The sequence below is a fragment of the Colletotrichum paranaense genome (assembly GCF_030867605.1).
Source record: "Colletotrichum paranaense strain IMI 384185 chromosome Unknown Scaffold_18.1, whole genome shotgun sequence".
NCBI classification, from domain to species: Eukaryota; Fungi; Ascomycota; class Sordariomycetes; order Glomerellales; family Glomerellaceae; genus Colletotrichum; species Colletotrichum paranaense.
The window spans coordinates 2,531-27,764 of record NW_026848976.1 but is presented as its reverse complement, the minus strand read 5'-3'; the positions used below and the strand labels follow the sequence as shown (position 1 = coordinate 27,764).

Sequence of the window (25,234 nt, the reverse complement as noted above, 5' to 3'; positions counted from 1 at the left end):
GGTACATCTGTGGATACTACGACGTATATAAATATATATAGGTATTACGTAGGAAGGTGGCATGGGCAGGTGGAGCCCTTGAGAATTATACTATCTTCACTCTCACAAATGCTCTGAATTCGTACATTTAGTGTAGCACATCATTATGAGGGGGCATGGGCTTTATTGTCCTGCCAAAAGCGGCTCATGTTTGTCTCATGAGTGGCTGTTCATGGCGCTAGCTACTGATAATCCCCGGCCAACAGGTGCGTGGTATGACCCAATACTTTGGAAACCCCTGATCGGATGTTAGTCAAGGAACAGGTGTATGATATGACGTTGACAAGACTTACTTTGCTAAATCAAAACCTTGGTCTTCTTCAATCTCGGGTGGGTTGGACGGCTCACTCGGCGCCTCCCGTGATGATTCCTTGTGTTGTGATCTTGTAGGGCTAAGATTTGGCGACTTCGCAGGAGGTGGGCTACTACTTTGCGGTATTCCGCCCAGAGACGGCTTAGAAGGACTCATGTCGAAATGAGCAGCAGGTTTCAGAGGGGTGCTGCCGATGTCTGCATATTTCCAGAAGGGCGCTGGGGAACTGGTCGGCATGTGTTGACTGGGCCGCTGTGCGGTGCTTGGGGGCGCTAGTCGGGGATGAACACGGTGAGGGGCAGGTGTGACGAAAGACGCGCCTTCGTCTGGTAGATAGGATGAGGTGAGTGTCGGTGATTGATCGTGGTAGCTGGTGGAGGGAAAGCTGTTCGATGCAGATGCGGCGCCCTTCCGCGGCCTCGGTAGAGGACTGCCATCAATGGTCATGGCAGTGCTCGGAGGAGCAAGGCGGCGCGTGCTGCGATCTGGAGTCGATTGAACGGCAGCTAAGGAGGAACTCGGAGGCGATCCCGTTACGGATACCTTCCTCTTCCGTGCCGACGCAGGCTCTCTGGCATTCACGTCCCTTGGTCCATGAGTAATGTAGTTTAGCTGGTTGTTGGGTGAAGAGGGCGCGGAAGAGCCTCTGTGACCGCCTCTACCCCCCTTATATGCGCTTCGGGTCATCTCTTCCCGGGCCTCTGGGACAATCTGCCACTTCATGCCCTTCCCAGGCTCGTCTGTCGATCTGGCAACCTTGTCAAAGGCCTTATTCAGCGACAAATTATGGCGAATCGAGTTCTTTGAATAATGTTAGTAAGACCGAGGTTGCGAGGGAGTCTGACAGCATTAAGCCTTACTTGCCAACCAGCGGCTTGCTGGTGTTTGTAATATGCATAGTTGTTCATGATGAAGTTGTAGATACCGTTGAGATTCAGCTTCCTTTCTGGCGTATTGATAATCGCCTGGGTAATCATTTGCGCATAGCTGTATTGCGGCTTGATGTGTTTGTTCTCGTCAAGGCTGAGATCAATGTCGTTGGAGTTCAACAACAGCGTGCCCGAACTTGAGTAGTGTGGTGACTTGTGTTGCGACGGCGTAGGCTTACCGCGGATTGCAGAAGGAGGGGTTCCGGGCCGCTTGTAATCTGCAGGAGCCGGGGCAATAGGTTGGCGAAATTGGGAGCCTCGAGAACTTCTTATGGTCGAGCCTAGGGCCGAAGATGGCTCGTCCGGCAGATCCGTTCTCGGTTGAGGGCTCGTCATTTGTTGACGCGATAATCCAGCTCTCTTGAGATAGAGAGGATCGATGTGCAAGGGACTGATTTCGGTTGGAAGAACGAAGATCATTTCCGTGCCACCTGCCTCAAGAACCTCACCACCCTCCAGGCGCCTCAAACTCTTTTGCTTCATGGGGACATTGTTCACTTTTACGCCATTCCTTCCCTTGACCTCGAGAAACCAGATTTCTTCCTTGGAGCTGAAGTAAATCCGGGCGTGCTGACGGGAGATCATCTTGCTCGGGCCGAGATCGATGTGAATGAAGTCTTCGTCATCCTCAGTGACGCCCTCAGACGGGCGTCCAATATTGACGATGAGCTTTGTGATGTAGAAAGTCCAATCCTGGGCGGCGATTTTGGCATAGGCCTGAACACCGCTGCCATTGGCTTCATGTATCGAGTTCGCATGGTCCTTGCTGGCTTGGGGGGCGCCCTCCTTGGGAATTTGAAAGTGCTGAACTACTTGCGCGAGCAGCTGATCATCGTCGCTTACAGGTTGAGCCGACTGATCGGCAGTGAGGTTGGACTCGTCATCGTCGGCGGGTTCGGTAGGCGGAGGATCATCAACCTGATGGAAGCGGCGTTAGTGTCATCGATGATGCGAGGATCGAATTGTCAGCAGAGAGCAGAGGCATCAATTTACCTTCTTTCGTCGCTTTGCTGGCCGAGTTGGGGAGCTGTCTTCTAATCTTGCGGGGGAGGTATCGCGGCGAGTGTCGCGACGAGTGCGCTGGGAGCGCTTTGCTGAGGCAGGCATGGTGGAGGAGCCTCGAGCATGCGGCACCTCTGTGCGAAAGGGGCCTGAACAAGACGGAGGGCGGAGCGCGGGAAGGTATAAACAATGGTGGACGATTGATTGAAGTAGTTGGTCTCAGAAGTGTAAGGAATGAAGGAATGGGAAAGTCGTGTCTCGTCAAGTCGTGAAGGGTGAAAGGCTGGCTGGGCTGGATCTGAAAGTCCGGGGCAGGCAAGTGCCACAAAGAGTTATGATGTCTATATAGTTTCTGCGACAATGTGAGACGGGGGTAAGGTGACTGTAGTAAGAATTTTGGCGCTCCTTTGTGTCAGGACAAATGGTATTGTAAAGGGCGTCGCGAGGTTGGGAAAGGTGGGCGGGCGGTGGTGTTGAGCCGCGCTTGCGACACGCTCTCAGGATGTATGGTAGAACAAGGCAACTGAGGTAGGAACGCTGCTTGCTTGCTTGTAGAGGCGTAATTTTCTAACGTCGTGATGGCCGTGTAAGTGACGCCACCGAAGGCAGCAGAGTGGTAGGTGTTCCGTACTGGAAGGTATAAGAAGAGGAAGGAGATGAGTGGTGGGAGCTGAAGTTGTGTGAAAGCCGTATTGGATGTGCAAGGGTTTGAAATGGTGACGGTCGCGAAATTCTGGTAAACGCGTCGCTTTTTCGAGAGAAGGGGGAGGCGTTAATTGGTAACACGGCACTGTGCGGGCACTTTGGTAGAGCACCTCACCCCTCACCCTCAGACTTCAGTGAATGGAAGGGGGCGCCCAGAGGGGGGCGCGGCCCCAACCCGTGTCGTACCTAGGTAGCCTATAGCCTGTAGGTAAAGGTGGTAGGGTATTACTACGTAGCTGACCAGCCCGTGCTCTTTGCCCCACAGCGCACCTCTTCCCCAAGTCCCCCCCCCACCCTCTGCCCTCCCATTGTCCATGTTTTCAGGTCATTCTGCTGGTTGGGTCACCACTTCACGCGTACAGTATGAAAAAACTTTTCTTAACAGTGCGGCGCCCCGAGAACCTGGCTGAGCTCAAGTGCTGAACCTTCTTGAGCATTTTCTTTGAGCCCTCCACTGTCGCCTTCAGCTCTGAGGTTCCTCACATACCACTCCTACCTTGATTCCTGCTCATTCAGCAGCCCAAGGTAATTGGATCTCTTCCCGTCCACCGGTCAGGCACCTTCATATGCCTGAAGCCACTCCTGCCTGACGTAATCACCTCCACTTACCCAAGTACCGGTAGGTATTTCGTACAGAGCAAGGTAAGGTATGCATAGGTACGGTACCCTCCAGAGGTCCAAGTTCCTACCTCAAAACAAGACCCCGTCCGCCCTGCCGTGCCGAAAGCCTTGAACACCTTTCGATATTGGGAGTTGGAATCAGCCCAATTGCTTCTACCCAAGGTACCCCTTGATAGTATGTCTGAAGGGGCCTTGGCTGGTCCAACACGATATTTCGACACCTCATTCCTCGCCTTGGTGCAGCGGCGTATCTCGCTCGCCGAGGTTGACTCACACTGGGATGTGCACGACCGCCTGCTGGCTTGTGTATGACCTCGAAATGGGAGCCCCGATTGGCCCCTACTCAAGGGGGGGGAGAGAATGTCTGCTCCCATTTTCGTATTTCTCCTTTTGCTGGAATCTAAAGTCCCCCGTGCTGTGAGACAACTTGGATGCGTGCCAGTCAAGCCAGTCAACTTTCCCAGATGCCTGCGGGTGGTGCTCCCGCTCACTTGCTGCTAACGCTCCCTTGTTTTCAATAAGGACCAACATGGTTTCGCCCTTGGTGGGGAAAACCATTAGTTCATTTACAAGCCGATCATAAAGCAAGTGCCAGCTCAAGGCCATCTACGAATGGCTAGGTAGTCGTGCTGGAGGGAGAACTCTCTCCTACCTCAAGCAATGGTCAACGTCAAGAGGGCAAGTGAGTACCGCAAGACGGGGTGCATGCACTGGTTGATGGAAGATGGGACGGTAGATCAGCGTCCGTTGCCCGATGGGGGCGGATGCCGTCGCCGGCCGCCCTAAGCCCGGCCCACGCCCAAGACCTACCCCACTACCGGGTTCACTTGACGCACTTCAACGGCCCAAATGGACCTGGCACTGAGATTGCAAAGCCCAAGTCCCGTCCCGTTCCCTACCAGTTTCGGGATCCATCCGCAGTAAACCCCCCCGGCTCATCTTGCCGGACCATCTATGATTGGTGCAGCCCGGCGAAGCCATCTTGACTACTTACCTTCATAATTCAGGTTAGAACAAAACAGTATGCACGAGATCATCACTCTCCAGCTAGGCCAGTTGAGCAACTATGCTGCAACTCATTTCTGGAACACCCAGGTATTCAGACGTTTAGCTCTATCAACAGCGAATCCCATGCGTCTTATTCTAAACACAAACTGACCTTGTTGCCAGGAATCCTACTTCACTTACTCTGATCAGGACGAATCCCCGGTGAACCACGACGTTCACTGGCGTCCGGGTGTGGCCCTGGATGGCTCCGAGACCTTCCTCCCGCGTACCGTCGTCTATGATCTAAAGGGCGGATTCGGCTCGCTTCGCAAGATCAACGCCTTGTACGACGCAAGCCAGGAAGAGGCACCTGCTCACTTATGGTCCGTAACGCGCCCATCTTTATTTGACCCCAGCCGTTGGCCTTTTTTCAAGTATCCCAGACCGGCCACCTAACATGCCACCACCGACCCCAGGGAAGGATCTGCGCAAGTACACAAACAGACATCGATAGAGCCGAGCGCCTATCAGAAAAGTCTTGACCTCGGCACGCCAGCCCCAAAGCTCAAGTCCTCCGACGTGCGGTATTGGTCCGACTTTTCGCGCGTCTACTACCACCCAAAGTCTCTCAACCAGCTCTATGACTATGAGATCAACTCCTCCATCAGGCCCTTTGACAAGTGGTCTCTGGGCAGGGAATTGTTCGATTCTCTAGACAAGGAACATAACATTGTCGATCGAGACTTCCGTCCCTTCGTAGAGGAGGCCGATCAGATGCAGGGCCTCCAGATCGTGACAACTATAGACGACGCCTGGGGAGGTTTCGCGACCGAGTATGTAGAGCGCCTGCGAGATGAGTATGGCAAGACTACAATTTGGGTGTGGGGTCTGCAGACTCCTGTACCCGCTGCCCGCATCGTAAGTTTCAAACTTCGTTTGCGCGCTCATTACACTCCTTAGCCTAGCTAATGATAACGCTAGGACCAAAGACGCCTCCAGCTCGCCAACACTGCAAGGGCAGTCAAGGACATGTGTGAGCACGCCTCGATGCTGGTTCCCATGGCTCTCCCCCAAGCACGGTTGAGCTCAAACATCAGCATCAACATGCAATCTCCTTGGCAAACCACGGCCTTGCTAAGTACGGCCATGGAAACAGCAGGGATCGCTTCCCGGCTCAACTCAACCAGCTCTGGCAGTGGTCTACAGGCGACGCTCGGCGAGCTGGTGAGTGGGTTGAATCTACGCGGCAGACAGACCATGAGCCGTCTGCAAATGACCGTCGTCGACCCAGCCTCGGAAACGAAACAAGACACCCGCGCACCAGAGTCAGGTTTGGATGATGACAAAGCTGGCGAGATAACCAAGCTTGACACGGACTTGTTTGATATCCTCCGACCCAAGCCTACTCCTGGAAGAAGGAATATGAATGGCGGAGGCGGCAAGCCTCACCTTTTCGGGCAGACAATCACTACACGTGGCTCACAGCAAGTCATGAAACACGACGAGGACGAGGGCGGCGATAGCCGGCAACGGCCAAGGGCTGCGCTCATAGAGACTAGTACACAAAGGTACGCCAGAAAAGACAACTACCGCTATCCTTCCAAAGGCTTGCTCGTAATTTGACAACTGACTCATGATGGCAGGTATCTCACCGATAGGGGCTTCCCTATGCTCGACAGTTTCCCCGAGATCTACCTCGACGGCAGCGGCAAGCCGTTGAGCGATTCGTTTGGCGTCAAGACCAGTCTTTCCACAGATACTTCAGTGTCTGCCGCGCTGAATGCCCTGCGCACTACCGTCGCATCCTCTCTTGGCGTGGAGGACCGGGAAGACATTAGCAATGAGCTAGCCGACTTCGCCGAGGCGTATCGAGAAGGATGGTCAAGTGGTAGCGATGATGACGATGATTGAGGTAGCCTGAATCAGCTATAATCAATCTCGACCAATCAGTACGTCAAGCGAAACGGCTCGAGAATCGTGGAGACCTCAGATGTTGAGTCTCACATTGCATCGCCTCGGTCACTTCAGCACTCACAGGTTGGTTTGACAGAGAGGCACGGACACCTCTAGTCGCCTAGGCACCCACGAAGTCACAAGATATCAGAGCAAGGCAAGGGGAGAGATTGGGGACAAAGCATAGTCAATCCTCTAAATCGATGGTATCTAGTATACAACTGGCTTCGCCTTGACTCAATAGTCCTGCCCGTGTTTGCGTGAAGAAGCATAGAGAAATGAATTCGCCCTGCATTACAAAGCGTACGTGTCCCAAAGTGCATCCTCGTGGGCGACAGTAATGTTCCTGATGCTCTTTAGTAGTCTCCGCTCGTCTCAGGCCAGAACGAGCAACCTACCAAAGCCCACAAAACATACCGAGTATGTTGCTGCTTTTGCTTTTGCGATCTCCACCCAAAGTTGGGTTATGGAAGGGGGTCTTGCAGGTAAAGTGTGGATACACTGGCATCAGGGTAATGCCGGGTCGTCGATGGATTTTTTTCTCTTTCAGTTCCCTTTCCCCCTTTCCTTTTTTGTGTCTATTTCGCTTTCTCTCTCTGAGTGTGTTATCCAGTGTTGGTACGGTATGAGACAGTCCGTGTTGTAGGACGTCAAACTCGAAGATGTGATTTGGCCTATTGGTCAGTGGATCAGAGGCAAAAGATGCTACCAATGCTGACAGAGGTTGCAGGAGGACATGACTCTTTTCAGGGTCGATGGCGTGGGACGCTTTGGTCCAAAGTCCATACTCAACCGGCAGCCGTGACAGAAGCTTGCTGGCGCTTGGCGGGTGGTTCTTGGTTTTCCTATACAACGTGTCAGCCATGCGCTTACCAAAGCTTCGCTAGTCTTGTGATGAGCCCTCAAGCGTAGCCGTGAACTAAACCAGTGCAGTACCTCTGAAGCACTCCTCTTCTTGATCTGAGCCGCGCCGTTCGCGTTCGGGATGACACGCTTCTTCTGAGGCTTCTGAGGCTTCGTTTCGTTGGCTTCAAAGACGTCGTCGGGAAGGTTGAAGCTGTCCTGAACTTAGCAAATGCCACCAAAGGAAATATGCCCGTATCGCCTACCTCCGCACGTGCTGAACATTCAACGAGTTGAGAACCGCGTCGTATTTTTCCCACTGTGTACATAAGGTCTTGAAATTCTCGACTTGATAGGATAGATCAAGTGATTTCGCGCCTAAACAGTTAGCTGCCATGCCACTTTGACCCAGACTGGAAGGTGAAGCCCGATTTTTGAACTCGTTTTCGTTAGCGGCAGCAGACTTACCTTCGCTCAGGGTCAGCCCGATGTAGTGCGTGGTGGTAAAGACGTCGGTATAAGGGTTATGCTTCGGGATCTGATTGGGAGCTTTGGAATTCTCGTCTTCCGACTTGACTCCTTCCGTCTTCACACCTGGCTGTGTCTCATTTTCTTCAGTCTTGAGCCCATGTACGTTGTCAGTGGGTTCCGTCTTGAGCCCTGGGATGCCGCTCATGTCGGGCTTCGTTTCAATCGGCTCAACCTTTTCGACCTTCGTCTCTTGCTCAAAGTCCTCTTGTTTGACGTCGCTATCCTTTGCTAGGAACGAGAAACTGCCAGCTTGAACCTGGGAAACTTCTGCGTCGTTCGCACACCTGTGCCGACGCTCGTAACCTTTGTTGAATGCATGGGCCAAAGCTATCGATTGGTGCTGTTCCAAGCCTTGAACCAAAACACGGACCTTGGATTCCACATAGCCTGACCAGATCTTGTGTGCTTCTTTGTCTGTGCTAGCAGTGATGACAGAGATATAATACTTGTACCCCTTGGTGAAGAAAGTATGCTTGACAAACAGATCGCTCCAGGGGCTTTTGCCTAACATGATGTTGTCGGTAATGTCGCATCCTCTGCTGAGCTCTTGCTGGATGACAGTCATGGCTGACCGGGTAATGTTGTACGTGGCGCACATGGAAGGGTAGGCCGGGGTAATTACAGGCATCAGATGGAATTGATCGCCCTTGTATAGCTATACTTTGATTAGCACATATGAAGCTAGGGCCAGGGAAGTAGGGAAATCAAACCTTAGGATTCCAAACGCGGACCTGCAAAGGGCCGCCTTCAACGTGCTTCAGAAGGACGGGCTGTGGCCATGGCCAGCGGCGCATGATGTGGAAGAATTTGTTGACGATGACGGAGCTCGCGGCTTTGGGGTATAGTTGGCAGACGCGAGCAACCAGCATGGCCCAGGCCACGCCACCAGGAAATCCCATGATGTTTGCGTAGATGGCCCGACGCTGCGCCCAAAGCTTGATGGCACGCAAGGCCAACTTGAAGGTGCTTTCCTCGGGAACCAAGCTGAGAATCTCATCTGTAACCCGTGTGCCATTGAGCGACCGAAGCTCAGCCTCATCTAGACCTCGAAGAAGGCCGGAGTCTTGGACAGTAAAGTCCTTGTTCAATTGCTTTAGCATAGCAATGCGAGAAAAGATCAGGTCGATACTGATGCCATCGAACTCGAATTTGATGATTGGCACGAAGGCGTCGGCTACCACTGCCATATCGGTGATTGAGCCAGGAGGCGCCATTTCCTTCAGCAGGTTAGGGAAGATTTCGAAGTAGTCGGCTCGTGTTACGTATTTCGGAGCGACAACGAGGGTGTCGATATCGGAGCCAGGGCCGAAGACGCCCAAGCGAAAACTGCCATAGGTGAAGATCTTTCCTCTAGCGTCTCTAATGAGAGCTTCGTTGCCTGCCTCCCTTTTCCGTGCCACTCGTTTCACGAATTCGTCGCATATCCGCTCGAGGTGCGCAATGACTTCGTATCTATGGACAACCGCGAAGATCGTTAGCAAGAACAGATCGGGAATGACCGGGGGCTTGATTCGAAGACTTGCCTCTTTTGGGTATCCGCAGCGCTCTCAAAAGTATTCTGCTTCCTCAACTCTTCCATGAGCATTTCCTTCGCTTGATTTTCCGCCTCGGTGGGAAGAGCAGTAGAGATGGGCGGCGTCACGCCCAACGGTCTTTCCTCGCTAGCCATGGCTGATTGTTGCTTCTGGAAGAAATAGATGCGATAAGTAAATAGAGAAGGACAGGCTTAGCTGGAGAAGCGACGGTTGGGCGACCCTGGTGATGGAAGGAGGATAGCAAAAGAAGTAATAGAGAAAGGAAAAGGCTGTCAAGGAAGAAGCTTCCACTGCGAGAACAACCAAGCCGAAGTAGGTATCGCTGTGATAACTTAGCCCAAACTAGGTGGTCACCAAGTGCCTTGCAGCTGGAGACCTGGTACCGTTCACCTCTAGGACGTGAGGCACAAAGGTCTGAGTGAGGCAAGGTACGGATGGGTAAGGTGGACAGTCAAGGTCCCGTTGTTGAAGTGGCAGGCTAGGAAAGCAGGCGCGTTTGCACAGTGGAGAACAGACCTAAGGTAGGCTGCTCTTCATTAGCCAATGAAATGCGGCGGAACCGACCCACCCACTTTGGATGCTGGGTGTGCTGGTCAATGTTGTCAACGACTCAAAGGCCCTGGGCAGACCTCCACCACCATAGCGGCATGAGTACACGCAGGCTGTACAGTTCACAACTTCAAAGAATCCCATCAACTAAGGAACCCAGAGTGGCTAGTATTTTCTACTCTCCACACGAACGCCCAATAGGGTATGTACGCCCGATAGCTGCCATGATTTCGGGTGAAACGCCATGCCCAGATGCCACCGTTAGTTCGCTACTATGGTGACTCTAAACAAGCAACCACGCCAAACCGCCCAGGATCCCAATACCACCGACCATCTCCAGCGTCTTCCAACCCTGCCACCTAAAGTCGGCATTAAGCTGAAGCAAGCCCAAAGGATCCTGATGTCTTACAAGCCCCCAATCTAGGCCAGAGCCTGTACTGTGTCTCCTCTTACGGAGAGACTGCCGACATTCTCCCCGTCCTCTTGTTCTCGTCAACGCCATATCTGCGCCACCGCCGCCTGATGCTGAGCGGCCATCTCTCCAAGTTTCCCTCGACAACATAGCCGCCTGCTCCCATGCCCTGAGCTCTTGCATCCGTTTTTCGTTGGCCAGGCTGCGTTGTAAATCTGCCGCCCAGTTCGTGAGCTGCACTCGGCAGAGTCGTTCATTACAAGCAGCATAGTTTGGAGCGCGACTCAAGGCAAGAGGAGTCAGTGATCCGGCCCTAGGACGCATCAACCACATATCCGTCGAGCCTTCTGACTTTGAGGCGAAGCCGGAGACGTTACTAGGCCCAGGGTGACGAGTGCGCCAACCCAGAAGCTTTGCTGCGGCAGCATGGCGAAGCCAAGTTGCGCCATTCACGCAAAATATGTTTTCCACTAACTGCGAGAGATCGGAGGGCACAAAAGGTTGCACATACTCGGAGCTCATGAGCAGACTGGCGTCCATGACCTCTGAATCCGATCCTAACTCGCTAGAAGCAGCATATATATGTTGTTCTCCTACGCCATCCGTCAAGGGATCGAAAGAGAACAGCCCGAGGCCGGCCTCAGCAAGTTGTTGGGCAATGTGCTTCTTAGCCGCTGCTGTCTGCTCTAATGTCAAAGTGTCGGCATGCGCAATGAGTGGTATAATATTGGTCAGTGCCTCCAGTTGACGGAGATAATGTATATCAGTCGCAGACAGACCTAAGATGATTTGAGTGTTTGTGCTTTCATTTCGTGATAGCGTAGTTTCTTACCTGAACTGGGAATCATGTAGAGCACCGCATCAACAAGCAAGCCGCCGCTTCCACTGATTGTTTTTAGAACATCGGGGTCTTCTAGACCGTCGAGACGGCTCTTTTGAAGGTATGATTCAACGTATTGTGAGACTTGGCCCATAGTATCCGTTGGCTATGATCTTGTTAGTCGATTCGAGGCTCGTAAGGGTGAATTGCTTGCAGAACATACGCGACATGTTTCCTGATATCCAGGCGTATCAACCAGACAGATGTTTCTGTCTAGAATTGTGTCCTCTAGTTGAATCGGACCAGGCGTAGGGGATGAAAAGGCCGAATCCTTCCACCAGGAGGGGTACGGTTTGGTGCTGGCTAAAGTCTCTGTGATTTGGAAAGTGCCCTGAGATATCGGAGGACTATTCGGCATCGTATTTGCTGGCAGGAAACCTTTGGACGCCATTGCCACTGGCACGGTAGGGTCGACGTGTACGATGTGCGAGCAAGATTGTGTTATAGTTCGGATCAAAGCGGTCTTCCCTACGCCTGAGAAGACACGTTTCATCAGCGAATGCTTTATTCTTGGAGCACAAGATCATGCAATACCTGATTTACCAGCTACGAGTAGCTTGAGCCTACCAAGGCCCTTTCCAGCTTCTGTGAAGGGTCTCCGACTAGGGACGTTGATGGTGGGCATAATGAACTGCTGAGCAACCTCGCCACTGTATATACTTTGGGGGCGACCAGCGTCCGAGGTTCCGAAGGCACTCATGACAAAGCTTTCCTGGTATTCCGAAAGCGATCCAGCTAGCGAGTTGGGCCGCGATGACGAACTGCTGATAGCAGAGCATGGTCCTGATACGCCATAGAGTATGGGAGTCATAGGTTGAGACAGAGACGGCGGAGGAGGTGTCGGTATCCCCGCCGACGAGGGATTGCTGGTACAATTTGGCCGATATGATACGGCATCATGGGGTTGCAAAGATGATGTATAACGCGAAGTGGGTGGTGGAGCTGTGCCAGATTCACGTCTCTGCGTTGATCCGTCGCTGGGGGTCGCGGGGGTAGCTTGTTTCCGCTGTTCGCGCGCCCGAGGAGCAGAAAAAGGATGCGATGGCAAGGAGGCTTCCATGGTAGCTTCGTCAGCGAGGATAAAGGACATGTGTGAGGCGGTACTCTGCGAAGCCGAAGCGACGTTTTCGTTGGCCCCATCACCTGAGGAGAGATTCCCCGGGAACGAGTCGCATCCAGCTAAGGGTCGCATGTCGACGCGACAGTATCATCAGATCGTTATTAATTGGAGCGTATATGTGGTTCACGTAAGTTTTGGAAAGAGCTTCGTAGTAGGGCACATAAGCGCCACTTATGCACAGAGTAGCGTTGACGGAATGCCAGGCTGAGATGGCTAGTAAAGTAGGTGAGTAGGTATGGAAGGTAAGAGGTCGGTTGTGTCGTTGACCGACGAGACGAGAGGGGTCTGATGGCGATAAGGTCATCCCGCAAGGGTGGAGAGGCGATAAGAGGCCCAAGTGGAGCGAGTGACTACTTTTGTACTAGTGCGGGGTGATAATGGAGACTGCCACGGGAAGCAGCTGGTCGGTCACCAGTCCCTTGCCCACGCCGAACCTGAGGTGAGAGCCGTTTTTTCCTACTTACCTTACCGTGCTACCTACTTTGGGTAGGTAGTAACATTAACGCGCGCCAACCCTATCATAGGATAGGTACACGTTGACACGTCAAGAAAGAGATGCCATGGAGTTCCGCACTATGTACCATGATTAGGGGAAGTTTTTCCTTTGTTCGAGATCGGAAATCAAGTTGATTCCTCTTACGCTTGTCTCAACTATAGCTTGAAAACAATATATTGAACCGGCATGAGGTAGCAAAAACTAGGAAGTAAGTGGTGGGGTCCCGGTCTCCTCTTCACGTCTCCGCAAGGTGCAAGGTCGACCGACAGGCTGAATGCGACCCAACACTAACCACGCCGCAACCGCACCACTTTCTGTCGTCACTCCTTTCAGCTCCGACAATCATATGAACACACACTTAGTTATCCGCACTGCACTATTGCTCGATCATACCATTAGCTGTCGACCACAACGCAAGCCATCCATCCCAACCATCCCGCATACAGAGTTTTCAGGCAACTTTACTCGTCGTGCGAGCCCCTATCGTAGCACACGTCTTGGGCTGGCGCGCATCGCAACTCTCTGTTTTCTCCTCTTCCAGTCAGCCTCGTCGACGACTGCATCTACGATCCCAAGCCGAGCCTAAGAATCTTGTTTGTTGATTCCGTCGACACGGTGAACTTCTCCGCACTACCCACAATCTCAACATCGTTGCCAGCTCCATTCAGCAGACATGGACGGCAAGAGACACCCAAGCTCGTTCCAGCAGCTTGAGAAGCTTGGCGAGGGCACCTATGCTACCGTATGCCCTTTCAGTTCCACACTTCATGCGCGTAGAGACTGACTGTTTATTTGTAGGTGTTCAAAGGTCGTAACCGGCAGACTGGAGAGCTTGTCGCTCTCAAAGAAATCCACTTGGACTCGGAAGAAGGCACCCCCTCGACGGCGATAAGAGAGATCTCGCTCATGAAGGAGCTGAAGCACGAGAACATTGTCGCCCTCCACGATGTGATCCACACCGAGAATAAGCTGATGTTGGTGTTTGAATACATGGATGGAGATCTTAAGAAATACATGGACACCCATGGCGATAGAGGCGCCCTCAAGCCTCACCAGATCAAGTCGTTCATGTATCAACTGCTGAGAGGCATCGACTTCTGCCACCAGAACAGAGTTTTACATCGAGACCTGAAGCCTCAGAATCTCCTAATTAACGGCAAGGGACAGCTGAAGCTTGGCGATTTCGGCCTTGCTCGTGCCTTCGGCATTCCCGTCAACACGTTCTCGAACGAGGTGGTCACGTTGTGGTATCGCGCACCAGATGTCCTTTTGGGCAGCAGAACGTACAACACCAGCATTGACATCTGGTCTGCGGGATGTATCATGGCGGAAATGTACACCGGCAGACCACTGTTCCCTGGCACAACAAACGAGGACCAGATTATTCGTATCTTCCGCATCATGGGAACCCCAACCGAACGAACCTGGACTGGCATTACGCAATTCCCCGAGTACAAACCCACTTTCCAGATGTACGCCACTCAAGACCTTCGTCAGATTCTTCCTCAGATCGATCCTACTGGCATCGATTTGCTCCAACGAATGCTGCAGCTACGCCCCGAACTTCGCATCAGTGCTCACGAAGCCCTCAAGCACCCCTGGTTCAACGATATCGTCATGCAACAGCATCAGCAGCAAGCTTTGCAAGCACAAGCTAGAGCCTACCCGGGACAAGGGTCTTACGAAAATTACTGATTCTCGGGCTTCGAACCGTGGCTAGGCGCCCGCATGCATTTGTGGTTTATGCTTTTACGGGACCGGGGGTCTGCTATGCATTATTTGCATCGGCAGCAATGAGTTGCAACTTCATAGTGGAGGGTATGGCATTGTTGGCAGGCTTTGCCAAAGGGGCATTACGGGCGTTACTGATAACTTCGCTTCTTTTGGCGTTGTGTGCGGGAGCGAGGGTGATTATGACAGTCGCGAGTATCGCTCGCAACTAAGTAGTAAACAATGCAATCCAAGAGTCCCGCTTATTGTATATTTACAAAGTGTAAAAGATTGTACATATGGCGTGCCTTCTATGAGCCGCCATCCAAGTCGAAGTGTCATTATTCTTTGTTAACCAGGCTATCATCTACAGGACTCTTAAACTGCTTGTCCTCGGGTTCGCGCTCCCATGTCTCAGCAAGAGCGAATGCCGGGCTGTCACGAGAATATCCCGCACTTATCCTCAGCTCTTGCACCATGTCTCTGACAGTCTTGGCGACTTCTACACGCAGCTGGATCGCTTCAGGATGGTCCTTCAGGGACTCTGGTACTTCGCCGACGCTCAATGGTTTGCCTCGGGCCTCCACTTCTTTCTGCACGATACGCTTCCACTTTAGACGCTGCTCTCTGAAGGCCTCGCCCACTTCAAGAGCCTCGCCGTAAAAGACGCGAATCTTGGCACCGATGCGTGGGAGAAATCGCAGCCACTTCCTATCCTCCGGCATGATGTCTGAGAATCCGTCGATGAACATGGGAACGAGCTGGGGGGCCGGGTCGGATTCGAGGATCAACCGGGAAACACCCCACTTGAAATAACGGAGGGTTCGTTCAGGATTTTGATGCGTACAGCCTTCGGGGAACACGTGAACCCACGCGCCGTGCTTGCTTCTGTAGTAAGTGGGCGCGGAAAACACTTCGTTGTTTCCAGCTTCGAAGGCGGCTTTGAAGGGGAACAGTGCCCCGGGGCCGGATACTAAGCGGATGGCCTGGGTCATGGTGGGCTGGAATAATCCGCCATAGGGGGAGTGCAGCAAGCGATATGTCGGCAAAACCTGACCGAGGGTAAAGAACGTTTTGAAAGCGCTGCGATTTTGTTAGTGGAGGCCCCTCAATGTCCAGTCGAAACATGGGTGGTCTTTACCGGTTCTTGAAGCAGATGTCATGAGCACCCAGACCCCATCTCGCACTCAGGGGGTACATATTGTACTTGAGCGGCAGCACACCCCATATTAGGGGGTCGTCTAAACTATTGATTCAAGACGCGTCAGATCGGCACGAGAGACGGGTCTTTACTTTTGAAAAAACTAAATGAAAAAACTCACACGCTGATGTGGTTTGAGACTGCAATCCATAGTTGTCAGTTATAAGCTCATCATCTTTGAGAGAATACGACAAGGATAAAGTACCAGTGATGAGACCACGTTCAGGAGTCTCGGCTCGACGCTTGTCCAGAACTTCTAAAAATCGAGCTTGGTTCTCGGTCTGGACATCATGAAAGGTGTATAAGAAGGCTCGAGAGATGGCACCAGTAAGGCCCATTATAGCCGAAGACGCCATGCGCCATGGTAGGCTTGGCTCACTTGGCCTCTCCTCCAAGGCCGTCATGTTTCTTTTCTACAAGTGTGGCGCGCGGGAAGACAGTCTTCGACCTCGCCGGCCCGAACTGGTGAAATGAGTGAAAGGGAGGAAAGTGACTGGGTGACAGTAGGTGACACGGTGATTGGAGCGAATCAACCGCGTCATAAATCCACCTCTTCGGGCCAATGACGAACACGTGATTAGGAAAGGTAATTGACAAAAAATTCACACGCTGTGTATGAACAGTAAGAAGAAGATTGTATCAGCCATTGGCACTCCGAGTTTGGCTGCCGATTGGATTCCAAGATGAGAATCGAGAAAAAAGCTGTCTTTGCCTTACATTAGAGTGGGTCGCTATAGAGCATTCATCTCGCTAAGAGGGTAGACGCGCTCGATAAGTACATAAGTATATTTCAGTACCGCGAATACGGCTCACGACGCCTGGGCCATGTTCCCTGTCACTCTGACATGTCTTTCTGCTTTGCCTGGACAATGGTATCCTGGCCCGTCTCAACTTCCTTACCCACTCGTCTATCTCGTTACCTTACTTTAATACGAGGTAATTGCTTGACTTCTTCACAATCCACCACCTCATCCTTCAACTAAACCAGATCGAGAATCCAACGTTATCATCCAACAGAGCGTTCATACCACGGTTCCTATTTTGCTCAACTTTAGTAGATTTGTCTGTCTCGCCAAGTTCCTTGTCACAATCAACACCATGGCACATAGTAAGCCCTCAACCTTCAAGTACATCCCCTCATATGCATCTGTTCGTGGATCTGACTATCTATAGGCAAAAGAAACACGTCGCGTAGCGTCTTCACCTCTTACGAGCGTGATATGGCCAAGGCTGCATGGGCATCCACCTCAGCCCGTTTGTCTCGCGATTCTTTTCTCCCCTTTGGCTCTTGCTACCTCTGCCTTGAGATGGCTAGGGACCCAGTCTCATGTAGTCACGGCGACATTTTCTGTCGAGAGTGCGCTGTGGCCAATCTGCTCGCGCAGAAGAAGGAAATCAAGCGCGAAGAAAAACTTCGGGAGAAGAATGAGCAGGCGACCTTGGAGGCGCAGGCACAACAAGATGCTGAAGCCCAAGAACGTGCCGTCAAAGATTTTGAGAGTATCCAAGCAGGGCTGAAACCGTCGGCTGCGGCAACGGCATCTTCATCATCCAGTCTATCGACCAAAATCGAGGGAGCCGACCCCAACACCACCAAAGACATTCAGGTCACCAAGAGGAAGTTTGTGCTGGACCAGGATGAGTTGGACAGAATTGCCAAGGAGGATCGCACGAAGGCCAAAAAGTTGATTAAAGCTGAGAAAGTATGCTACTATCTACCCTTAGACCCCGATTACCCAGCTATGCCATGCTAACTCTTTCTAGGCATCCAAGGAGAGTATACCGTTCTTCTGGACACCAGGGCAAACACCAGATGCCAATGCAGCTCGTATGGCGGAAGGTTTGGCAGTCGCTCCCAAAAAGATTAAGCTGGCGCCCATCTGCCCGGCTTCGGTAGACGAGTCTCGGCATTCCTTCTCACTCAAGAGTCTCACTTCGCTCGAATTCAAAGAAGAGCTCGACACCAAGACCAATTCCAGCCGGCGCATTTGCCCGTCCTGTGTCAAGACACTCGGCAATGCCTCGCGACCTCTTATGGCCGAAAAATGCGGTCACGTCATTTGCCGCAATTGCGCTGTGAAGTTTATGACACCGCAAGAAAATGCATGCTATGTGTGCGATGCTAGGCTTCCTGCGGCCCGCCCAGATAGCAAGCACAAGGAACCTAAACAGGAATTTGCCGGGCTGATAGAACTCAGGTCCGAGGGCACTGGGTTCTCTGCTCGGGGAGCAAGCAAAGTTGAGAAAAGCGGCGTCGCTTTCCAATGCTAATGCAGTCGTGCTCATGACCTGCATAGCACGGTTCATGTGAATTGGCAAAGGCACCGTCCAAAAGCTGTTCATCGGCATGACTGTCTTGTATGCTCTGGAAGGCTCTCTCAGAAACAGTCACGCAGCGCCGAACCGTCTTAGCCTCGAAACCACGGGAAAATGAACAGATGTCATTTCATCGAAGTCTGAGGAAAATTCGTCTCAGGTGCTGCAACTTGATATCGCGCGACTGTCTCCGTGACAAGGACACCAATAGAAGACCAAGGCGGATTACGAAGGTGTGAATGACGCCTTTGGATACCATTGTCAGGCCATGGCTGAAGAAGCTCTTGAGCACCTCGCCCTGAAGCCCGGCGTACAAGGCCGTTATTCCGTCAGTTCTGGCAATGGACAAGACAATGGCGAGCACGCTATTATCGAGCGCCTCCTTCGTTTTGGCCAGCGCACCTGGACTAGAAGGCTCCTTGCTGAGGTCCTCAGCACGAGGTCTTTCTTGGGAATCGGTGCTCCTCCGCGGCGAAGCAGTACCACGCATCTGCAGTCTGGCCTTTGCGGTCTGTATGGGGTAACTGATGATGGTCGCAATAGACTTGCTCGCAGCAGCGAGGAGGAATGTAGTGTGCGTGTTGTGCAAGGCTTCGTCCGAGTCCGGGAGTAGAGTCTTTCCCAGCTTTTTGTTGAGGAAGAACGTGATGCTGGGGTTGATGGTCAACAGCAATGATGCGGAATAACCGGCCCAAAGACCAGCCACGCCGTTTTCTGCGCGAATTAACGAGAGAATTTCCCACACCGATGCGTCCCCGCCCTCCTCGTTACTTTCGATCATTGCTGATGTCTGTTTTCTCGCAACCACGTTCGCAATTGGCGTCGTGCAGGCTCTTGCACAGGCGCCCGCCAATGCGCCAACGGCCAACTCGTCCAGGACCGACAGTCGTTTCCCACGCGAGTGCCGGCGCGTGCCTCGAAAGTACTCGTAAAACAGAAAGAAGAGGAACGAGTCCGCGATGGACTTGAAAACGTCCTGGGCGAGACCCGTGTAGAGGGCTGATATGCCGCCTTCTTTCGCCGTGATGGCTCTCATGGCTTGCACCACGCCTTGGTACTGGTCCTTTTCGGAGATCGCATCCTCGCTTCGCAGCTGCCGCTGGACTTTGAGGCGTGTGGTGACAAGGTCGAGGGGATACACTGCAGCTGTCGAGAAGGCAGTTCCAAGGGCGCCTGCGAGGGCGTGGCCCAAGGCATCGAGGACGCCTGCGGGCGCCATGGTCTTGTGGGAGTGCTATACGACTTGAAAGGACAAATCAATTGGATTCAACTATGAGAATAAGAGGTTTTGTAGGAGTAACTAGAGAAGCGTCGATGTAAGAGATACTGTAGGATGGCGCGCTGCAGTAGATCCTTGTTGTTCTCCTCAGCGTGTGTAGCCGATATACAAGTTAGGACGTATAAAATGTAAGTGGTAAGGGGGCGAGATCAACGAGCATGAAGATCGAAGACGACGGCATTTCCTTCTGTCAACCTATGGGGCAGATGTGTGGTACCGAGGTCAGCTCGGCGCCGATAGTGCTTGCGGTCACGGCGAAAATCCGGGGTAAACTAGCCTGACTATAACGACGTCATCATCGCGTGAAAGTGTTATAGCGGCGCTAATCCGCAGACGGCGCAGACGGGGGTAGCTCTGGATGCGCAAACCAACAGACCCACCGGCCATCTCATTTGTATAATCCCAGCTCTATAGGTAAAGTATGAAATACCATGTGCCTCACAACCGACGGTTCGCGACTTTGGGTTCGGATGGCATTTTTACGCCATGGTACACGGGGGGTTTAACTTGATTACTGTTACCCATGCTTTCATGACCTAGAACTAGGAGATCTAGTTTCTTGGACTTGTCATCCTTTGCGTCTTACATCCGAAACGCATCGTTCATATAGAGATAAATATATACACACATGCGCTGCTACTTTTCCGCAAGTAGCAGCGAGAGATCCCTAGTGCACAACCCACCAAACGCCGCTGCTGAAAGAGAACCTAATGGGCAATTTGAGAAACACGGATGAGGGGAAAGAGAGAAGCAACTTCTTTCCAGCTGCGACCACATGGTATACCGCCTAAAATCATAACGCCGCCCGTCCTTTTAGTTAAAAATGCAGGAGACCACCCTCTCCCACGAAGAAAATCCAATGGCGTCTCCGCCTGGCAAGAGTATCAGAAAGTCACAACAGGTGGGCCTCTTTCCTGCAGCCACGCCTGCACTACACTATCCTCTGCTTGTTACAGACGGCCGTCGTTGAGGATGGCTTTGCATGCTGAAGCTGGAAGACCTGCGGGCGCCTCCAAAGTTCACGTCGTCAAGCTCGCCAGGCGCGTCCTCCGTGTCGTTGAGTCCTGGATGACCTTGGGGAAGCCTCTGCGCCCCAAAACCGTTGACTTTAAATATGTTTGTTCTTCCACCGTTCGTCGCCATTTGTAGCTGCTCGTGAAGTCGAGCTAGCTGGTACTGCCTCTTAATTGGAATGAGGACTGGCTGCGGCACCACAGGTTGCGGATTCCAGTGCGCCAGCGCACTCATGACAGCAGCCGTCTCTTCATCCGAGTCAACCGGCCCGGCGTTGGCTTCATCTTCGTCCTCTAGTGGGGCATTGGCGTCGAGAGCAGCCTCTATAATGATATGTTGTCAGTGGCATTGTCTTTAAAACGTGTTCAGGGAGCCACGTACTCTGCTGCTTGGCCTGGTTCTTCTTCTGGTACGCCGCCAGAAGCATGTCGTAGGGAAGAGATCTGCCCGCAACGGCACGTTTTGCGCCCATGCTATGGCTCTTGCACGTAAGAGATCTGGCGCAAGGCTGCCCGTTGGGCAACAGAACACCACACTGGCGTTCGACATCCACGGGACCTGTACATAGTCAGAAACCAGGTGAGAATCCCAATGAGACAACGGTCCATACCTTTTGGCTTGGGGGCCTTCGGCTTCGGTTCTTCCTTCTTCTTTTTCTGCTTAGGCCCTTTCTCCGCGTCTCCGTCTGCTTTGCGCTTCTTGCCCTTGCCGGTATCACCGTCGGTTTTCTTACCTCCCGTCTTCTTTGCAGTTTTGTTGCCGGTAGCCTTTTTGCCGTCGCCGCCGTCTTCATCGCCGTCGCTGTCATCATCGCCTTTGCCATCGGGATCTTCGTCTGCCTTTCTGGCTTCCTCTTCACGTGCAGCTTCCTTGGCGCGCTCGCGGGCCTCTCTCGCCTCCTTTTTCCTCTGGGCCTTCTCCTTCTTCAGCTTGAGACACGCGGCGATGTGGGCCTTGGCGGCTGTTTTAAGGATGCTCTTCTTGCAATGCTTGCATTGTTGTAGGTCGGGTGTGTCCTCCAGCGGCCGGCCAGTCGCAAAGGCTTCGCGCGCGATATCATCGAGGGGATTAACGACGGGTCCGGGAGAAGCGACAGATATCGATGCGGAATCATCCTTCTTTGATTTCTTGTCTTCTGGTGCTCACATCGGTCAGTCTCCAAGCCTCGTATCCGTTACGCGATTCAGTCGACTCACCTTCCACAATGCTTCCTTCCCTCCAATTTCCAGGCTTATTGTACTTGGGAGCGGGTTTCTTGAGCTTAATAGGGCCGTCGGGCTTATTCTTGGGGTCCTTCTTCGATGCGACCTTGATCGTCTGCTCGTCGTCTGTATGCGCAAGTTGTGGTTAGTGTACCGTCAGAGCTGGGCAAGAGTACGAGGATGCGGGCGCATTACTCTTCTTGGAGTCGGAAACGGCGGCCATCGTGTTTGTAGGCTGTTTCGCCTGATGAGGTGGTTCGATGTAGTGATGACGGCGGAGTGCGATACGATCGCGATGGAGGGGTCTCTATGGGTCGTGGTGTGTGTGGCGACGGGCCACTTTGGCGACGGAGACGCGGGATATCAATGTCCGGCGATGAAACTCTGCCCGTGAGCGTCACTTCATGGCAGAAGACTTCAAAAAAAAATTCGAACGTCTCATCGGATAGCAGGCGATATGATGGTTGATGAAATAATTGCGATGCGTCGCGCCCTGGGCCTTATCGTAGCCGTTGAATGTCGTCGTCGGGTCGCCTTTGGTTGGGTGAGGTAGGAGGACGGGGGCTGTCCCAGTGGAGGTCACGCGTGGGAGCCTGGGGCCTCCACATGCAAGAGCTCATAGGCCATCTCCCCAGCATACCGTGCTAACAAACTGTGAGTATCGTAATCCGCACTGCTCAAATATCAGATTCCGGAACAGCGTTCGTCACTTTTAGACGCGCAAATCCTTCTCTGCTCCTCTTAGTTACTATTTGATGAATGTATCGTAGAGGATGCCACTGACAGAATGGATTGGAGATATCTTCAAACGCCTCGGGCCCATAAGGTAGCATTGCAAATTAGTGGCTATGCCGCAACCATCCCACCAGGAACCGTTGCAACTCATCTTGACGCATGGTCTGCCCTCACGAACTTGCCTCGGATATACCTCACGCCAGAACTTCCTTAAACTTGCCGTGCCATTTTTCATGCCGGGAGGAACGAAGCCCTACTCCAAAACCGATGGTATCACCCAGCCATACCTGGCCGCTGCTCCGGACCTTTGCTAAACTTTCAAGACCAAAAAAACATCCTGGTTTCCTCAACTCCGTTACGCCGTTTCCCTTTTCCGTCCCATGGCCCCGTCTACCAATCATCTGCCAATATCCCAGCTGCACCAGTTCTCAGCACCGTGTCTTCATGCGCTCGCATGGCTTCCATCATCGATCGTGCGTGCAACATTCCCATGTCGCCCCAAATTGTTTGGATGATTCCCAACGCCCATTCCCAGTAGTCTTTGGGCACTCCAGGAGCGCAACCCGCCACTTTGAGGTGGAATAGCAATGCCGGTAGTCCTGCTGATCCAGCTCCTCCTCCGCCGGGACTTTCCACTGTTATCTGAGCCGGTCCGTCTAGGGCCGGGTGTCGCCAATGTGTTGGTGCACTAATAAGTATATCCCTCGCCAAATGTCGGATCACGTTCAGAAACTCGTCCCGCGCAGCCGCTGATACCAGCGACAAACTGGACACAGGATTCTTATTGGTCAGATCCAGCAAATTCTGGTTGACCAGAATCCGGCACCATCGGTAGTAATTCCAGATTCGAGCAGTCCAGACGTCGTGGTATTTGTGGTATTCGCACTGGAACACTGCCTTAGGAGGGAGATGGGTGGCGTGAATGGTGCGGTAAATCCAATCTCCTTCCAGTCCATTCTCCCACGAGGCCAAATCTTGATCAAGATCCAGAAGCTGCTGAATAACGCTGGCCGTCTTTGGTTTTCCGTCGCTGATGACATGGTTGTGAATAATTGACGAGGTTTCGACAAATCGAGCGATCAGAACCGCTAGGTCGGTCGACGGTCGGTCTATGGGCAGCTGGAGTTGCGAACCATAAGAAACCCAGTCGTAAAAGTCCGGTGGCATGGGCATGCCAGCAACGTGTAGAGGTATGAACTACAGAAAGCGTCAGTTCTACGAAACAATCCAGACCAGGAGGAGCGGTCTCTACCATTGAGTAGCACAGCTGCAATAAGGCCCTGAAGCCTGCAAAAGGTGCACTGGGCATAGGGCACCAGCTTCTCATCAGCGCAGCTCCGCCCATAACATGGGCATGGACGGTGCTTGTGGAATGATGGGTCCCTTTCACAACCTGTACGAGCAAGAAACCAGGTCAGCCAATACGAACAACAGCAACAGTCAAAGACGCGTAACCATAGTTGCAGCAGAGAGTTGGGGGGCGAACCTCAAACATGGCGAGGGCCACCACGGCCCTCATTGTCACATCTATGCTCGGTGTATGGGGAGGCCGGATCAGCTTCCCGGTATGTCGTAGTGCTGAACCATACTTCTCTCGCGCAGTCGACATCATTTTGGCATTGCCAGTCAGGTTGTGCAGGCCAGCAAGGCCTACGGCGCACATGACGTCCTGTACTGCTGGATGCCATATCCAACCCTCTGTGTTCAAGTCTTGGCCGTTTTTGGGTTCATCAGGATGCCCTATCAGATACCTGTTGACGTAGAACTGCACGCCCTGTTCCTCGAGGGTAGATCCTATCTGGAGTGTCGGAGGGCTGGACTCGCGGTTGTGTTCTTCCTTGACAGCCGGGAGCGTTGGTGGTGATGAAGAGCCCGCAGAACGGTACGTTGACGAAGGCGAGGCGGAAAAGGATGCCGAACTCGAGGCTGGCGAAGGTACGTTCGCGGCTCCTGATCTTGATGCAGACCTCTTGCTGTTCGGCGAGCCCTTCCGGCTGTAAGAGGGCGAAGAAGCAGGCGGTGACGGAGCTGTCGAGGCCGATGCGCGCTCAGCACCATTCTCAGCACCATCGGTAACTCCCCACTGAGCGTGTGCTTTTTTGATGACCTTGGTGCTTTCATCGCGGAACATGAGCGAAAGTTGGTCTCGATACCCGGGGCATTTCTTGCCCACGCGGATGCATTGTGAACATTCGGGTTTCACTTTATCGCACTATAAGGGGAATTTTGTCAACCACGGTCCCATGTTGGTCAATTTTATCCAGCAACGAAGTTGAGGGGTGAATTGTCCAAACCAGGGCCTTCTTCAGAAGAGCCGCTCTTCGAGGGTTGAGGGGATCAGTACTACACACCTTAATGCGACGGGTTCGGCAGTTTTGACAGCCCTGAGAGGCTTTGCCGCAGTAGACCATTCTTGAGATGGATTCTTGGATAACCTAGACCTGGTAAAACCGCGGGATCAGATAACAGGTTGTGTTGTTGGCTTTAGTTGTTCGGCGAAAGAGATGCAAGCAGGGGATTTGGGCGCCGGAGTACTTGGTCCATCACGAGTCGTTCGAAACACAGCGTGATGCCATCCGAATCCCGCTTCCTCAACCCCGCGGGCAGAGAATCAGGACGGGCGAGATGCTGTAGGAGCTCGACAAGAACGGTCAGTGAACCGGCGTCTTCCAGATGTGCACGACAATCGAGAAATAAAAGGCTGCGAACTGCAGGTGGTAAACGAGGCGAGAGGAAAGGATGGATAGATGGGACTGCGACAAGTCTTCTAGGAAAGAAGGACGGCCGGTACGTCTAGTAGTAAGGGTCTGGGGGGAATTGCTAAGTGGAGGTTTTTTGGAGCTGTCCCAATCTTGTACTAAG

The 25,234-nt window shown here is 52.7% G+C and overlaps 10 protein-coding genes across 10 annotated transcripts; 3 read left to right on the top strand and 7 right to left on the bottom strand.

Moving 5' to 3' along the window:
* Nucleotides 1-195: 195 nt before the first annotated feature.
* CPAR01_15082 (fork head domain-containing protein) lies at nt 196-2,388 on the bottom strand (the record flags this gene model as incomplete). The annotated part of the gene is made up of 4 exons (XM_060499332.1): nt 196-277; nt 333-1,153; nt 1,213-2,199; nt 2,275-2,388. The coding sequence occupies 4 exons, from the start codon at nt 2,386-2,388 to the stop codon at nt 196-198; spliced, it is 2,004 nt and encodes a 667-aa protein (XP_060341764.1).
* A 2,244-nt stretch (nt 2,389-4,632) lies between these two features.
* CPAR01_15081 (misato Segment II myosin-like domain-containing protein) lies at nt 4,633-6,507 on the top strand (the record flags this gene model as incomplete). The annotated part of the gene is made up of 5 exons (XM_060499331.1): nt 4,633-4,704; nt 4,780-4,979; nt 5,073-5,514; nt 5,578-6,164; nt 6,240-6,507. The coding sequence occupies 5 exons, from the start codon at nt 4,633-4,635 to the stop codon at nt 6,505-6,507; spliced, it is 1,569 nt and encodes a 522-aa protein (XP_060341763.1).
* Nucleotides 6,508-7,337: 830 nt separating this feature from the next.
* Nucleotides 7,338-9,592, bottom strand: CPAR01_15080 (uncharacterized protein; the record flags this gene model as incomplete). Its single annotated transcript, XM_060499330.1, has 5 exons — nt 7,338-7,394; nt 7,486-7,606; nt 7,659-8,578; nt 8,634-9,375; nt 9,423-9,592. The coding sequence occupies 5 exons, from the start codon at nt 9,590-9,592 to the stop codon at nt 7,338-7,340; spliced, it is 2,010 nt and encodes a 669-aa protein (XP_060341762.1).
* Nucleotides 9,593-10,290: 698 nt separating this feature from the next.
* On the bottom strand, nt 10,291-12,491 carry CPAR01_15079 (heat shock protein; the record flags this gene model as incomplete). Its single annotated transcript, XM_060499329.1, has 4 exons — nt 10,291-11,198; nt 11,252-11,405; nt 11,463-11,773; nt 11,834-12,491. The coding sequence occupies 4 exons, from the start codon at nt 12,489-12,491 to the stop codon at nt 10,291-10,293; spliced, it is 2,031 nt and encodes a 676-aa protein (XP_060341761.1).
* A 1,097-nt stretch (nt 12,492-13,588) lies between these two features.
* Nucleotides 13,589-14,610, top strand: CPAR01_15078 (uncharacterized protein; the record flags this gene model as incomplete). The annotated part of the gene is made up of 2 exons (XM_060499328.1): nt 13,589-13,657; nt 13,714-14,610. 2 exons carry the CDS (start codon nt 13,589-13,591, stop codon nt 14,608-14,610), a joined length of 966 nt encoding a protein of 321 aa, XP_060341760.1.
* A 356-nt stretch (nt 14,611-14,966) lies between these two features.
* CPAR01_15077 (acyltransferase) lies at nt 14,967-16,230 on the bottom strand (the record flags this gene model as incomplete). Its single annotated transcript, XM_060499327.1, has 4 exons — nt 14,967-15,708; nt 15,767-15,871; nt 15,948-15,966; nt 16,032-16,230. The coding sequence occupies 4 exons, from the start codon at nt 16,228-16,230 to the stop codon at nt 14,967-14,969; spliced, it is 1,065 nt and encodes a 354-aa protein (XP_060341759.1).
* A 694-nt stretch (nt 16,231-16,924) lies between these two features.
* CPAR01_15076 (RING finger domain-containing protein) lies at nt 16,925-18,097 on the top strand (the record flags this gene model as incomplete). The annotated part of the gene is made up of 3 exons (XM_060499326.1): nt 16,925-16,934; nt 17,000-17,529; nt 17,591-18,097. 3 exons carry the CDS (start codon nt 16,925-16,927, stop codon nt 18,095-18,097), a joined length of 1,047 nt encoding a protein of 348 aa, XP_060341758.1.
* A 175-nt stretch (nt 18,098-18,272) lies between these two features.
* CPAR01_15075 (uncharacterized protein) lies at nt 18,273-19,361 on the bottom strand (the record flags this gene model as incomplete). Its single annotated transcript, XM_060499325.1, has 1 exon — nt 18,273-19,361. One exon carries the CDS (start codon nt 19,359-19,361, stop codon nt 18,273-18,275), a length of 1,089 nt encoding a protein of 362 aa, XP_060341757.1.
* Nucleotides 19,362-20,357: 996 nt separating this feature from the next.
* On the bottom strand, nt 20,358-21,860 carry CPAR01_15074 (uncharacterized protein; the record flags this gene model as incomplete). Its single annotated transcript, XM_060499324.1, has 5 exons — nt 20,358-20,758; nt 20,817-20,993; nt 21,046-21,570; nt 21,632-21,763; nt 21,833-21,860. The coding sequence occupies 5 exons, from the start codon at nt 21,858-21,860 to the stop codon at nt 20,358-20,360; spliced, it is 1,263 nt and encodes a 420-aa protein (XP_060341756.1).
* Nucleotides 21,861-22,762: 902 nt separating this feature from the next.
* CPAR01_15073 (uncharacterized protein) lies at nt 22,763-24,783 on the bottom strand (the record flags this gene model as incomplete). Its single annotated transcript, XM_060499323.1, has 3 exons — nt 22,763-23,569; nt 23,802-24,584; nt 24,724-24,783. 3 exons carry the CDS (start codon nt 24,781-24,783, stop codon nt 22,763-22,765), a joined length of 1,650 nt encoding a protein of 549 aa, XP_060341755.1.
* Nucleotides 24,784-25,234: the final 451 nt, after the last annotated feature.